At 46.6% G+C, this 15,342-nt stretch overlaps 1 protein-coding gene across 1 annotated transcript; it reads right to left on the bottom strand.

Annotated features, from left to right (window-relative positions):
• Positions 1–2,455: 2,455 nt before the first annotated feature.
• On the bottom strand, positions 2,456–15,288 carry PTPN20 (protein tyrosine phosphatase non-receptor type 20). Its single transcript, XM_032226281.1, has 10 exons — positions 14,793–15,288; positions 11,135–11,276; positions 10,066–10,167; positions 8,589–8,695; positions 7,175–7,323; positions 6,571–6,661; positions 5,246–5,580; positions 4,342–4,557; positions 3,522–3,584; positions 2,456–2,612 (listed from the first exon to the last, which is right to left on the bottom strand). The coding sequence occupies exons 1-10, from the start codon at positions 15,286–15,288 to the stop codon at positions 2,541–2,543; spliced, it is 1,773 nt and encodes a 590-aa protein (XP_032082172.1). The 3' UTR covers positions 2,456–2,540.
• Between the last annotated feature and the right edge of the window lie 54 nt (positions 15,289–15,342).

The raw sequence follows: 15,342 nt of genomic DNA, 5'->3' as shown, positions 1-15,342 counted from the left end.
GACCCAGGTCCTTTGAAGCCACTTTTCCCCCTCCCTCCCTCGATGCTGAATGGCTTCTGAATCACAGTCAAAGGACCCCAATTCTTGGGGGACGGCCAAGAGTCCTGAAATGCAGGAGTTGAGAACCGGGGGTGGGGATTGGGCTGCCAAAGACTTTCTGTGCCCTCTCATATTAAAATGCGTAAACAGGAAGGATTTCTTTTTCCTTCTTCTGAATAAAAAGTGCCCATATCCTACTTGGGGTCAATGATGCTCAGGGAAGTTACACACTTGGCTGTAGGTCAACCACAGATAAAACGGTACACAAGGAAACAGTGACATCTGCTGCTGGCTTGTAATGTTGCTGAGAACTTGAAAATGTGTAAATTGCTTTCACCAACAAAATGATTAATGACTATCTAATCAGGTGAGGAGATCCAATTTGGTGTAGTGATTCAGGCTAGAAAATGGGAGACGGTCAGTCCGAGTCCCGCCTTGGGCACTATGCCACCTTGGGCCAGTCACTCACTCTCAGCCCTAGGAAGGAGACAATGGCAAACCACTCCTGGAAAACCTTGCCAAGAAAACAGCAGGGGCTTCTCCAGGCAGCCTCTCAGGGTCAGACATGACTGAATGGAATAGGAAAAAATATTTCAATGTGGTACTGCTCCACAAAGGTTACAGTTAGGGGAGCCTTTTCCGAGGAAATCTGTTTCACAACCACTTCATTCAAGAACTAAGATTCCAGTCCCAGTCGTGGTCCTTAAGTGCAAGCAAGGACTACCTGCAAATGGTTGCAAGGGTTTGGGTCTTTTAAAAAAAATTGAGCTTAAGACAAAGCCCAATCTCTGTCACTGTAATTATCCTGACTATATTTAATTAATTTCATTGATTTAAGAGTAAGGCTTCAGTTTGGGGTTTATTGTATTTGCTGACTGGCCAAAGTCAGTAATTAAAGTATATTCATTCATTATACAGTTTTAAGTATTATATTAATTCAAATCTAGCACAATAAGATGAAATTCTTTAAATCGGGGAAAAAACATGTTGCATCAAAAAAACATAAAACATGCTTACATAATACAGAAGGAAAACACATCACAACCAAACAGTAACATTTTAAAGGTTACAGCATCAACTCAAGTTACAATAATCACCTAAAGACAAATCATACTTTATTTCCCACCAATGAAAATATGGGTCCTTTCATAGTTGCATTGACAGACGTGATCCTGAGACCAACTGAGAAACGTGATAACTCTTTCAATGTTTCCATCTTGTGATGTCCACATCACATAGAATGTCATGAAAAAGGAAAAACTCTTTTATGATTGCCTTTTACAGTGACATCTAAACATGTCAGAATTGTAAATTATTCAGCCATAGTAGGGACGTTATTTTTTTGTAAGCAATTTATTGTCTCTGAAAATGCTACCATCTCTGCAATGGGGGATAACAACCCTGATCTTACTTCTTGTGTATGACTGTTCTCATGTATGATAATACCACAAGGCTTTGTCACGCCAGTGAGCAAAAGCAGACTCAGAAATGCCTAAGGTAAGCAGTAATAATTGTATGTGTGTATACAGGTTATATTTTGCTGCTCAAAGATTTAAAGCCATATGGAATGAACTATTAATTTATGAAGAGTGGCATAAAATATTTTTACTAGCTACATACCCTAATCAGCTGCCAATTTAGAACCACTTCCAAGGGGTGAAATTATACTTTTAGCATTCTCATAAAAATGTTTCAGTTTTAAAATGCTACCGTATTAACTTATGAAAGGAACTTTGAAACCGAAAGACATGAAGTTTTCATGAAAGAAAGAGTTGCTGAATCAACTTGTTCCTCCACTTCTTCTTTTATGCCTAAATAAAATATTGATTTTGGAAACATGGCTAGAAAGGGAAAGAAATTAGTGCATACATGGTTAGGACAGTATTTAAAAGCCCCCATTTGGAATTCAAACAAATTAGAAGAAAATTGCCTATGATTTAATCTTGTAGTTAAGATAACAACATTATTATCTAAGCTTTCTTTTGAGTTTCCTTCTATCCTGGTGCAACTTGTTCTAACACTAACATTTATCCACACTCTGGATTTCAGAAGTCTTGTTTTTATCATTCAAGCCCAGCTCATTATCTTTCTTGAAGATTTCGCCCGTTTTAAAGGGTGAAATCGGAGCTCCCTTTTCTGGTGGTGGAAAAGAAAGAGGCCTCATGTGGCCACGTGGTCTCGGAGCCCCTTAAAGACACCCCCCCCCCCCAGCGGTTCAGCTGCCATTTCAGACCCAAGGGGAACTACCGTATTTGCGTTTGGTGCACCAAGGCTTCCCACGAGAGAGACCAGCAGAGCTGAATTCAGTCACAAGCAGCCTTGTTTATACAGCTAGCGCTCTGTCTACACGGACTTTCCTGTGTTGGGTGGATGCCTCAAGAGTCCGCGTTTTCAGGCCCCGAGGTGGAATGCAACCCGGTTTTTACAGTGCTTCTCTTCGCCTCTTCCGGAGTTGCAGTTAAGAAGATGAGTCTGAAGTCTTGGATAACTGCAGGCTGCCCTTACTGGGAATCCCTACTCTGGATGTTCTTCAGAGCTTCAAGAGCTATTTCATAGCAAAACACGTACTGTTCCTGGGTGAAAAGGAGGAGAAAACAGCCAGTTACTTTCCCAGCAGAGGCTGAAGGAAATAGATAATCTATCAGGTTTCACCGCAGTCTCTCTGCTGAAGCAGAGTTATTTGGTGTCTGTCGTGGTCAAAACAGTGAGAAAGGGACCCTTTGAAGACATGCGGTGCTGGTGTCCTAATAAACAAGAACTCAGCCGTCTGCTGTGTCCACTTTCACTTTGCTGCTTGTCTGTATCTGAACATGTGCTTTTGTTCTCCCATACAAGCATCTTCCTCTGTATCCGCACATCTGTGTTATTCACTCTGTGTCTTCCCAGGTTGTTCTCCTAAACTTCTTGGAGGGAATGGACCTCTTGGCCTTCTTCCCTCCAGGCAGCGGCTTTGCTTGCTATGACATCTCGGCAGCTCATCGGAGGAGCATCTTCATTTAAGCAGGGAAGCAATAGATAGGAGCACGGGGGTGGGGGGCAGCTGAGAGAGAAGTTCAGACCTGCTGCAAGAAGAGGGAATCTGATCTGGCCCCAAAGGAAGTCACCAGTTCGAATCTTCACACCTCTAAAGTAGGAGGTGCCAAGAATAGTAAGAAAGTGGGAGAAGGCGGGAGGGGGGGGGGCTTCACCATCTCACCTGCCCTCCCCCCCCCCATGGAAGTTTGGACATCTCAGAAAGCTAAAAGCAAGTCTAAAGTAATACAGACATCTGGCAGGAGGAGGACATGCCTGATCTGATGCTGTGAAGCAGACCGGCTTTGTGTCCTGTATCCACTGGGGTGGGGGGATTCACTCCGATGGCTTGAACCTGAATTGAAGCTCCCCTTGGCAATCTGGCACAAACTTGGGAGCTGGCAAATGTGGCCACACTTTGTATACTTAACCTGGCCTGGCTTGTGCAAAAAAGAACCAGCATTCCTCACCTTGGTTTGGATCATTCCAAAGCGCTGGTTTCTCATGTGAGTCACTATCTGCTTGATGTCAAACTGCAGCATGAAGAAAAGAAACAGGCTATTTGTTACAGGCATTCCATGGAGCATCTCATTGTTATTAACAATTACATAGAAATTTCTAATTTGCAGCAATGTTTTAGTTACAGGGAAAAGGTTTTGCAGATCTCCAGATACCCGGTCGGTGATGGTCCCAGAGATATTTGGGGAGAGCAATTCAAGCACCTTTGAGAAAGTAAGCCAACTTCTAAGTGGTTCTAAATGCTTTAGAAATGCAGAGCTCAGACCCAGAAGCAGGCGTTGGGTTCAGATGAAATGGTGCCTCTTGCTGTTTCTATTTTAGAATCCTTTAAAATAATCATATCAGCCAGGCAAAAATAGTTTCCAGAGGGCAGGAACAGCCCCTGGGACTGGAAGGGCAGAATGGCAGAGCAGGGAGACGCCTTTGCCTGGGATTTTTCTCACCCAAGTATTTATTTATTATGCACCAGGGGAAGATCTGCTGAGAAATCTATGGATTGGTCAGTCTCGACCAATCAAGTTCACAGCTGAGCTGGCGTATCTGGAGCTTAGTCTGGGAGGAACAAAATTGGAAGGTAAAACAGATCCCCCTTTCCCCTTGCATTTGGTAAGGCTGCAGCCGGGCTGGCCGGTCACTTGAAGGATGGCAGAGATTGTGCATTTCTAGGCCTGTTACATTTTATGCCGCTGGAGCTTTAAGAAGGGAACCCTCTTCCAATTTTCTCTTTGTTTGCAACAGGATAAGCACAAACACGTTCGCTTTGGGACTTACACACAAATCCTTCTCTATGTAAATCAACACAACGTCCACGCAGAGCAGCACCCCGCTTCTTCCGATCCCAGCACTACAGTGAGCAATGACCGGGCCAGACTGGTGAGTTTTCCTCATGTAGCGAACAAATTTGACCAGGTGCTGTAACGATTTGGGAGTCCCGTGGTCTGGCCAGTTCGTAAACTGGAGGTGCTGCACAACCCGCCTTTCCTGGGTCTGCAACAGAAAGAAACAGGGGCACGTGGAGGGGCACTCTTGGCGCAATTCCTAGAATCAGAGAGCCAGAAAGGATCTCAACGCAGGCCCTGCTGGACGCTTTCTCTGGCAGGGGGCAATGGAGCCTCTGCGCGAAGGCCTCCGGCTTAGGAGAAGCCCCCAGGTTGCAGGCCAGCCTTTTCCTCTGCCTGGGAGCCCCCGAGCTGGAAAGGCCCCCTTGCTCAAGAGGAGGCGCTTTTGCAATCGGACATACGTGGTGGCGCAGTGGTTAGAATGCAGTACTGCAGGGCTAACTCACTGCCCACTGCAAGGAGTTCGATCCCGACCAGCTCAAGATTGACTCCGCCTTCCATCCTCCCAAGGAGGATTAAATGAGGGCCCAGATGATTGGGGGCCATAGGCTGACTCTGTAAATTGCTTAGAGAGGGCTGCAATGCCCTGTGAAACGGTATATATAAGCCTAAGGGCTGCTGCTATTGCTATTAGCAATGTCATTTCGGGGACACACTGAAAAGCAGAGCACAATTTTGTTACAGCTGAGCTGCCAGATATATTTCTAAAAGATTCACACCTAAAATGTTTCTTATCATTGGCTGCCATGACATAAACAAATCTGGCCAGCTATTAATTGAAAAAACCGAACGCTGCATTGCCAGTGGTCCTGTTTATTGCCTTTGGGGTGCCTTACCTGTTTGTGGATCATTTCTATGATTCTAATGACAAAATAATCCAAGATTTGGTAGTTGAGTAGCTGCAGCTGAAAGCGAAGTAAATCCAAAGAACTGTGAGGCGGCTCAGGCCAATATCGGTGGCATTTGGACACTCCGTGTTCCTGTTCTCTGGTGATCATCGCAATGACGTTGGAGTTGTTCTCCCAGACCATTTGCCAGAAGTCATGGGTGGTGGAAAGCAGCGGGCCCTGCGTGGAGATGTACCAGAGGTCCTCGGTGCCCACCGGCACATGGATGTAGCTAGCGTTGATGTAGCCCTTCGCCTCTCCAATGGGCACACGGGTGGCATCGTCTAGGAAGGGAAGGAGGGAAGGGGGAAGAAAAGCAACCCCAGTGGGCTATTTCTGTTTATTCAGTTGCCAAGGTATTTTCATACAGAGACATTGACAGAGAAATACAGTCTATCTGTTTAGAGGTTTATATATAGTGCTATTTTTTCTGATTTTCCCAATTCATTAGTTGTCCTGGAAATAATACTATTCAAGAGCACCTTGTAAAAATTGTAAGGAAATAAAATGCTGCATTCCCCCCCCCCCAAAAAATAAGATGTTATAAATTAAGCAACAAATTTAATTCTAAACCTTCTGGCTACTGACACGCAACGGTGCTTAAAAGTTTGTTGATCCTTTTGAGATTTCAGTATTCCTGCTTAAATGTGGCCTAAAATGTGATCTTAAAACTAGGCAAACAATAGAAAATGTGATACTCGTCCATTTATCCTTTTGAGCAAAATGATCCAAAGCTGCATATATTTGCAGCTATACAGGGCAGCAGCTCGGGGAGAAGCGCATCTAAAATGGCAGTGGCAGAGCCCCCTTCTGGGACCCTCCAAGGCCACCGTCCTTCTGCCCTCCTATCCACGGCTGCCCAGTGGGGAAAAGAGCCGGAATCCCCCGGTAGAACAGAACTGACACTGTGCAGTCCAATCATTAAATATGGGCCAGGAAGGGTCTCGGATTGATATTCACCAGCCTGTCTCTGAGCTGCCAAAAGCAGAATGTGCTCTCCTTGCAGCAGAGCCAGTGCTGCGGCAGGGACGCCCACGGAGATCAGACTGGCCCCTCTGGGTGGCCTTTAGGGACCCCTGGAAACGAAGCTTTCCAAGCAGTCTTTCACAAACATCACCCCCTCCCCCCAACACCCGAAGGTCTTGTGGCCCCGACTCTCCTAAATTGGTTTTTCTTTTCAGATTTCATCCTGTTGGTTTTATTACCATATTGTAAACTTCAGGAGATTTCAGTGGGATGAAAATAGTATAAGAAACCAAAGAAGTATTTCTTACATGGAAGAATATCCCGGTATCTGTTCTTTTCCCGGTTTTCTGGGGCTTTGGCAACCTGGCAGTCATCCAGGGGCTTCAGGTGTTCTAAACTCTAACCCAAAGATAAAATCAGGTAAAATCACTTGTTTCTTTTAGGCAAAGGAGTGGTTGAAAAGGGTCAGGCAAAATGGGGATGGTTTGGATTCGCTTAGCACACTATACAAAACCAGTGACTTTTTCAATATGTTTTAATTAACAAAATATACTTTAGTTCAGTTCCCTTGGAAACTTTTGATTGGCCGATGCTCTTGGCTCAGAACAAACTTGGTGATAAAACATAGCTTTATCTTTGTATGTTGAATAAATTGAGCACCGGAAACTGATACGATTCCCCCCTCCCCATTAACCTTTACTTCCAGGTGTTTCTGGTTTTTCTAGGTTCCAAACCAACCTAAACATACAAGGAGCGTCATGTCCATTTTGTAGAATCTGATAGGAAGGGAAACCACAGCAATGAAATTGAGGAATTTGTATAGAAAATGGGACCTGACAGTCCATTTCCTGGAAACCGTTTCTGCCTGGACTGTAATAATGAAGGTTTGGCTATGAGGTAAAGAGAACTCACCAAAAACTCCTTCAGGATCTCCTGCTCTTCCATTTGTCTTTGAATCTTCTGGATTAATTGTCTGGCATTATGTCGCAGGCCACATTTCGACCGTGTTGGCTTCACCAGGGCCAGTTGGGTCAACTCCTCCTCACTGACCACTGACGGCCCTTCAAAGGATCAGAAAATGGTTACCAGTGGAAGAGGCTGATCCAGACCTCGCTCGCTTCCTTCTCCAGTCACCGATTGAGCCTCCAAGGGCTGCTGGAGGAACGAAGGGCAAGGGAACAGGTTCTCCCTGAGGAGCTGAAGCCTTGTTCAATTTCTGGTTCTCCATGAGAAATAAATTCTCTAATCTCTATTAATCAGCTGCCCATCTCAGTCAATGACTTTGGCCAGCTTACTGTTCATAAAATATATTACAATTAAAAATAAAAATGAAACATTTTAAAACAGTAAAACCAGTAAAACTAATAAAAGACATTAAAAACATCTAATCAGGGAAAATACCTGCTGGGGCACCCAAAGTCGGGCGGCCACGGACTGATCTCCCTCCCTCCCTATTAACACCCATGGGGAAAGGAGCCGAACTGTCACAGAAGGGCAGCATCTGGCTCCAGATCCCACAGGGGCCCCAAAGGGCCTCTGGGGCCAATGGTCTCCGCGGCTGCAGGGACGTCAAGAAGAGCTAGGACGGATGCACTGCTCTCAACCGGCTCTCCCCAGAGGTCGTTCCCAAGGGGCGAATGCCTCTGTGAGGGTTCCATCACTGGACCTGAAACCCGACTGAAAGGGGTCCAGGTAACCTGTTTCAACCAGGACCTTAACTGCCAGGCAACCAACTTGGGAAGAAGGACAGACCAGGAATAATCCAGACAAGAAGACATTAAAATGTTAGAGTTGGGAATGAAAAAATATTGCAACCTTTTAACTTGGAATCCTAGCTGATTAACAGAGATTGGAGAATTTATCCAGGGATTTCCCATGGAGAGAGACGGTTTGGTCTCGTGATGAAGGCACCAGGCCAAAAACCAAGAGACGGTGAATTCTAGCGTTAGGCATGGAAGCCGGCTGGGCAGCTTTGGGGCAGTCTCCCCACTTCCCCATGCCCCCCACCCTCCCTCCCTCTCAGCCCAAACACCTTACAGGGTTGCTGTGGTGGCAAAAAGGAGGATTAGGTAATTAGATTTATTTGTAAAATAATAAAGGTGGGAGATAAAGAAACAAGCAAAGAAATTCAGATCCGTGGAGGGCAACTTGGCCAAACCCCTTCCTTGTTCTTGCCAAACAAAGGGCTTTGAAGGAGGCTTTATTATCTGGATCTGCTCATTATAATCCAAGGCACCCTTTCTACACACACAGGAGGGAGGAGGGAGGCCAGGCGGAAGGGGGCTTATCCTTTGATGGCCCTGAAAGACCACCGTAAGGCAGATACCTTGGGGCAGCATGGTCAGCCTTTGGACTTCATCTTCATCACTGCTGTCGCCTTCTCTTCCTAGAGTTTCCTGCCTTCTGTGTGCCTTGGCGTAAACTCTCTGAGGGCTTTAGAACAGCGTTATTCGTTTAAGAATTGCAGGTTATATTCAAACCCCCCAGAATGAAAGCCACTCCAAACAAGCATTAGCTTCCCCCTCTCCTTCACCATAAAGCGTCTTTCAGGAGGAACATAGCAGTAAAGACCTTGACTATTGGATTCACCCGTGGGTTAAGTCATAGGCCTGGCAGGGACGGTCGGGAGGGCCCTGGCGCCCGAGTGCCCCCGTGGCTGAATGCCCGAGGCAAAGCAGGTGCCGTTTGGGGACAGCTTGTATGCTGGGTATGACGCAGCCTCTTCCGCTCATGAAGGCCAGCTGAGGCCTTCCATTTAGTGCAGGGTCCACCCTAAAAGGGTTCTTACCGATTGCCTCGAGGCTCCCCCTGACCGGCAGAGGTAAGGAACTGAACCTGGAGGTGCAGATGGTCCTTGCTTAGTGACCCCAGTTGGGACAGGCAGCTCCTTCGTAGCGTAGAGGAACCTGCTCTCTTGAAATCCCTCTGCAATCTCTCCGCTTTGGAAGGACAGGTGTGTGGCGGGTGGGTGGGTGGGTGGGTGGGTGGGTGAGGGGGGGGGAGGCAACAGAGCCATCGCCTAAGGGAATTGCTTGCCTTGCCTCTCTCCTCCGCCTAGCAGAGTGGGGGGAGAGTGAAGAGGAGGAGGAGATTTCAGGGCAGGGCAGCCGGGGGGGGGGGGGGCTGCTTGCTGTGGCTCCTGGCCCCGTGTTGCTTTTGATGTGTAAAAGAGCAAGCAGTTTTTTTCCTCTTATAATCCACCCCCCCCTCCAATCTCTCTGATGCACAAGGGGGACCGGGGGGGGGGGGGGGAAGGAAAAACAACCACAACCCACACTGACCACAATGGGGGTCACATGACTGAGGAATGTCACACACGGTCATAGATGGGATGTACAGTTATCTTTACAGCACCATGGTAACTTTGAATGGTTTCTGAACAGATGGCCGTTAAGCGAGGACCACCTGTATAGTAGTGATGATTCTTCAGTTTGAACCTCTGGATGAGTTCCCTCACTGGCTTCCTAGCGAGGTTAAGAAGGAGCCCAGTGACAGAGGGCCGATCTTTGTGTCCCTCCCGCACGGGGCCATTGCCTGGGACTCCTCCAGGCAGGAGAGCAGGGCAGGAGGACCTGCCTGGCTAAATGGGAGGGGGGCAGGCGTGGGGCTGGGCCTCTTTGCCTTGGAGACTCTGCTTCCTGCTACAGGCCTGAAGGGGGGGCCCTTTAAAAGGAGAGACAAACCCTGCAGGGCATCTGTTGTCGGTGGGCTACACGCACCACCGGTCAGAACCTCCTGGCCAAAGACAGCGACGCTGGCAAGTCCAGATCCGAGGGGGGTTATAATCTCCTTTAAACTCCTACCTGTCAGAAATGTTTTCAGAATTCTCTGGCCAGAATTCCTCTTTGGTTGCAAGGAAGGCTCGGTTATCTGTTTCCTTAAAAAATAAAGCCTTAATGAACGACCTTTAAAAAGGGCAAATGAAGACAATCTTAAACTATCATTATATGTCCATAAACGGGATATTTGTAACTTTTCATCCAGCTAGCAAAACCTTTTATTTGTTTTTAATTATACTTGACCAGTTTTTCCTTACAAAATATCCATGAAGAGATTAGGGCAGAGAGGTTAACGCTGGAACGGTGTTGAATATTTTGGAATATTTAGAACATACAGTAATGAAAAACAAAAGCTGCGTGGATCTTTTCAGATGCAGAGAAAGCTTTTGACAATTTGAACTGGACATTTCCATTTAAAATTTCATGAATTTTGGAAAGAATTGTACAAAATGGGTGAATTTGATTTATACTTCGCAGACAACTTAAGTAATTGTTAACAAAGCGCTCTAAGAAATCTTGAGCTTCAATTCGGTACAAGTGGTTCAGAATACAGTAAAATGTGTAAGATTGCCTGGATAGGATGCAGCAGCTTCCAGTTAAAGCACGGGGCATATTTTAATTACTCCTGAACATAGCAAGAGAATGCACATCCACGTTTTGAAAATATACCGAATGGCAAGATTTAACCTATAAATTTTATACATGTCTTGTACTGCTGCAAGTTGGGCTTTATGAACACTTTTTATCTAGTGCCGTAAAGTATCTAAAAGCCTTCCAACATTATGATATAAATGAGTATGTCTGTTTCTCTTTCCTTACCTATGAAGGATTCCCATGCGCCAAGGGGCATCGCCTAAGGAAACTGACCTAATTGTTAAATTTTACAGTTTCAGGAACATTTCTCCCTTGTTCCAAATTTTTATTTTTTAAATAAAATAAATAAAAAAGAATCTTGGAACGATTCCCTCATCCTTGAAATATGCACTCCCACTGCAGGGTCCACACACCTTCCCTGGATGCCTACCACCCAACAGTACTGAGACCCATTAAGCATTGTAGGTCGTGGAAAGCCACAGCCCCATTCCTCCCTCACCTGGTGGCTATGTGGTTGACGGCTACTGTCCTGGTTTTGAGCGGCTTTTCCACGGTTTTGGCCGATCCCTTCCTGGCCTTGACTGGATCCTTCCATGTGATAGCTTGCTGCACTTCTAACATTCCCAAGCCACCATATTCATCTGAACAGAAGAATCAATATTGGGCACTCTGAGTGAAAGAAGAGAAGCTACAAGAGCTTACTGGGCAAAGCCTGAAGAAGGTGTGAAGACCTCGAGCCTTCAAGTGACTTGAACGGAGCTGGCACAAGTGTTGGCAACAGAGAAAACTCATCTGTATCCTGAGCAAAAGACAAACAACTCGCTCTAGAGAGGGACTGGGCTCCAGGCAGGCATGGGCACCAGAGACCAGGGGGGGTGGGGGGCCCTAATGGGGATGTCAGTATAGGGCGAATTCAGAGGGATGCAAGTTCCCCATCCTGGCTTGAGATGATGGGAGCTGTACTCTAGGCCATCTGTAGAGCTGCATAAACTCCTCTAGAGCATGAATGTCTACTTAGGATAAAAGACATTTTCCATTTATGAGAAAAGTAATAATAATTAAAAAAAACCCACCATATTGACTTGGTGTACCAAACTATTGACAGTGTAGGTGAAATGAACCAAGACCTATACCTTGTCCCTTGACTTGTTTAGGCCATTAATAGATAATTTATAATTAATTCACGCTATCTGCATTTCTGGCTATTAGCTTCAAAACCTGGCCAGGGCAATACACACCAACACCATGATCTATAGAAAAGGAAGAAGCTCATTTAATCTTCAGGAATTTAATTCGGATCGAAAGAAGAGAACAAAAACCCACCCTCAATATACGGCATTTGTGCTAGTTCATAGTACCCATAGGATGACCGGGTGCCCTGAGCCTTCACGGGGTCCGTGGAGCTGGCTTTCCAACTGCCATACTACCAGGTAGAACCCTGGGCCTCTGTGACCTCATCTGGCTTCAGGCTGCACTTTTCTTCCCAGGACTTTGGGAACTGCAAAGCACCGTTCGGCCTTTGCGAGGATTCTGTATTCAAAGATTGGCCCTTTAAGGTCAAAACCTCCTTTTTTGTGTATGTTGACGCCTGGTGGTAATTGACTGGACAAGCCCCTGCCGTTTTCTGGGGAAGAATTCAGAAGTGGTTCCCTGCCTCCTTCCTAGGGCTGAGAGAGAGACGTCCCAACTGGCTCTGGGCCTAAGAGGACTAGAACAGTTTCTAGCCTGGTGCCTTTAACCATGGCACCAAAGTGGTTGCCCAAAGCGACAGAGACGTTAAGTGAAAGGCTTTACAATTGGGTGGGGGTGGGGGTACAAAATTAGCACCCGTTTGATGAACTAAGGCTGGATTAGCAAAAGTCCCAAAAGCTTTCTAAATTATGAGGGATGCAGTAAATGGCACTGAACATTGTTTGGGCAGCCATGGCAGTGAAGAGGTGCCAACGGGTCCTTCCAGGGGTTGGGACGAAGTTCTGAGTGACGAGCAGCAGAGCTGCGTTCGAGGCCTGGTTCTCTGCAACAGATTTATGACATTTCAACTTTATTTTTATGGCTTTTAAATTAATACCAAGAAAAGCACTTTAACAAAAAGTGAAGGACATATTTCATCAGTTATATACAAATTCTACATCTATAGGAAATCTTCTCATAATTCATCAATTTATTTATATTCTGAGGGAATTCCACTTCATATTTGGAAAATATTTTCAGAGAATAAATTCTGTTTATAAAAAATCAATGGGATTCTTCAACTCAAAAAATACTTTCACAGGAAATGCAATTACCAATTAATGAGGCAGGATTTTCCAAATTTGAAATTATATAATCTTGCTTACCTATTGTCAATTATTAAATACTAGAAAACATAAATTTGGTTTAATTTTCTGATTTGGCCAATTTTGGAATATGCATACTGTATATAGCACCTTTGGTTAGATGGACAGCATTAGGATGTAAAAATATTAAAACTCTGGAAATAATTATAAAGTTATGAATATAATACAAAAAAAAAGATTCAACTTTTTCCCATGCTAAATTGATTTATGGGGAACCCCAACTTTAAAAATTGGGAAACAGATGGTAATATGGGAAAATTGGATGGAAGCAGGGACAGCCCCTCTGAACCAACGGATTATGAAGATGGGTTTTTTTTAACACACGTTAAGAGACAAATCCCATCTATCAGATGTAACACAGTGTTAATATTCACAGGTACATTTGCTAACAACATTGTTTGGACCAACGTATTTATGAATGACTTGAATGAGGAATTAGAAAATAAGAAGATCATGATCATACCTGCAGATAACACAGTCAAGGTAGCAGATGGTAAGCAGGATTTACTGGGATCCTGACAAGCTGGAAGGAGGAGCAGAAACACCCCAGCAAGAAGAAAAGCAGAGCCGTGTCCAGGGGAGCCTAGCAGGGAGAGGTTCCACGGTGCCCATGAAAAGATCCCGGGTATTTTGCTAGATCATAAGCTCAACAGCAGCCCACAGTGAAGAGGGCTGCAGAAAGAGGAATTGCAATCCTAAACTATATTTATGTATATACTAGCTGTACCCGGCCACCCGTTGCTGTGGCCCACTCTGGTTAAATGGAAAAGAAAGAAGAGAGAAAGCACAAGTTTCTAATAGGTTTAATTTCACAATTCTTGTGGGTATACAATATTTTTTGTCCTTCCATTGTCTGTGCAGATATAGATTGTCTGGTTTGCCAACTCTAGAACACGCAACATATAATTGTCCATGTGAGAAACAATTTTCAATTGCTGGAAAGACGTTGGACCGGGCACATTTACCAACAGCAGGCGAAGAAAGAAATATTCCCAGGGTGGTTCCCTCCGGGCAGGGTCATGCCGTTGCCAGCAGCGGCAAGGTTCGTGAGGGTCTCGCCCATGTGGCGGGCCCTGCCACTCATGGAAGTGAGCCACGGTGGCCCCTGCAAGGGCTGCTATGGAGGACGCTCCCATAGGGCCCAGCCTGGTGCTCTCCAAGCTCCCCGTGATGGGCAGCCTCTGGAACGACGGGCTGGATGGGGCCCCTCCAGACATGGGCAGGGGGACCCCAGCATGGGAGGGAGGCTGGGAATGTCCCCCGTGGGCACATAGGGGCGGCGGGTGGGCGCTGCCGTTGGTCAGGCCTCGGGGCTTCTGGGCTGGGTGAGCCTGGTTGGGGGAGACGGCGCCGGAGTGTTGGCCTCCTGGAAGTTGTTGAGCGTCTCCTCGGAGGAGCTGCGTGTCAGCTTCTGCTTTGCTGTTGCTTCAGCTGCCATTGAAACGGGGAGGGAGGGCATATTATTTGGGTGGGGTTACTTATTGTGCTGGAGGAAGATTCTGGAGATCTTTGGGTGGACGTACTACGCATGTGTGGATGTTTCCCGCCTGGAATAACGGCACCGACATTCCATCTTCGTGATGTCTTTTGAAGTTATCTCACACCTGACACTTGAAGGACTTATGATTGGACTGGGCCTATGATGCCAGGGGGGAGTGGAATGTGCTATTCTATATATCAACTGCTTTCGCGCCTAATTAACCAGACTTTGCTACGCAACCGCTCTTTAGCCATTTTTAATTAGTAAAAGTACATTTGATTTTCTACAAATGAAATCTCGTGGTCTTCTTTCCTAATTATTAAATGGAGAGGTGCTGACACTGCGCTTGGACTTCCCTAAGTTGGTGGCCTGGGAGAGCGAGATGTCCAGGATCTCGGAGGAGGAGAAGTCCTCGATGTGCGACTCGTCCAGGTCCTTGTAGCTCTCCGTGTCTTCGGCAATGCTGTTGCTGGAGCTGAGGCTGGCCGAGATCTGCGTCGGGGTCACATTGGTGATTTGGAAGCCACTCTTTTTCTTCAACTGGGCGCCTGCCGGACCCCCGATGCCACCTCCGCCCTGCAAGAGCAGCGCCGGGCTCTGCGGCGGAGGCGCCCCGCGACGGCAGGAGGAGACCGAGACGGGGGCGGTGGCGGAGGCCAAGGGAGGCGGCGTCGGCTGGGCCAGCAGGCCAGGCGGGACGTCCTCTAAGCTGGTGCCGCTGCTGCTGCTGGCCCGCTGAGGCAGCATCGCAGGCTGCGCCATCTTCTTCCTCTCCCGCGCCTCCACCTCTGAGTCAGGCTGCGGCTGCTGCTGCTGCTGCGGCTGCTGTTGCTGCATTGGGGCCAGCGGGCGGAAGGCCCGATAAAGGGACCGTCGGGACGAAGCTGGAGA

This window comes from Thamnophis elegans, chromosome 11 (genome assembly GCF_009769535.1).
Source record: "Thamnophis elegans isolate rThaEle1 chromosome 11, rThaEle1.pri, whole genome shotgun sequence".
NCBI classification, from domain to species: domain Eukaryota; kingdom Metazoa; phylum Chordata; class Lepidosauria; order Squamata; family Colubridae; genus Thamnophis; species Thamnophis elegans.
The sequence above is the reverse complement of the archived record's forward strand: the minus strand, read 5'-3'. Positions and strand labels throughout refer to the sequence as shown.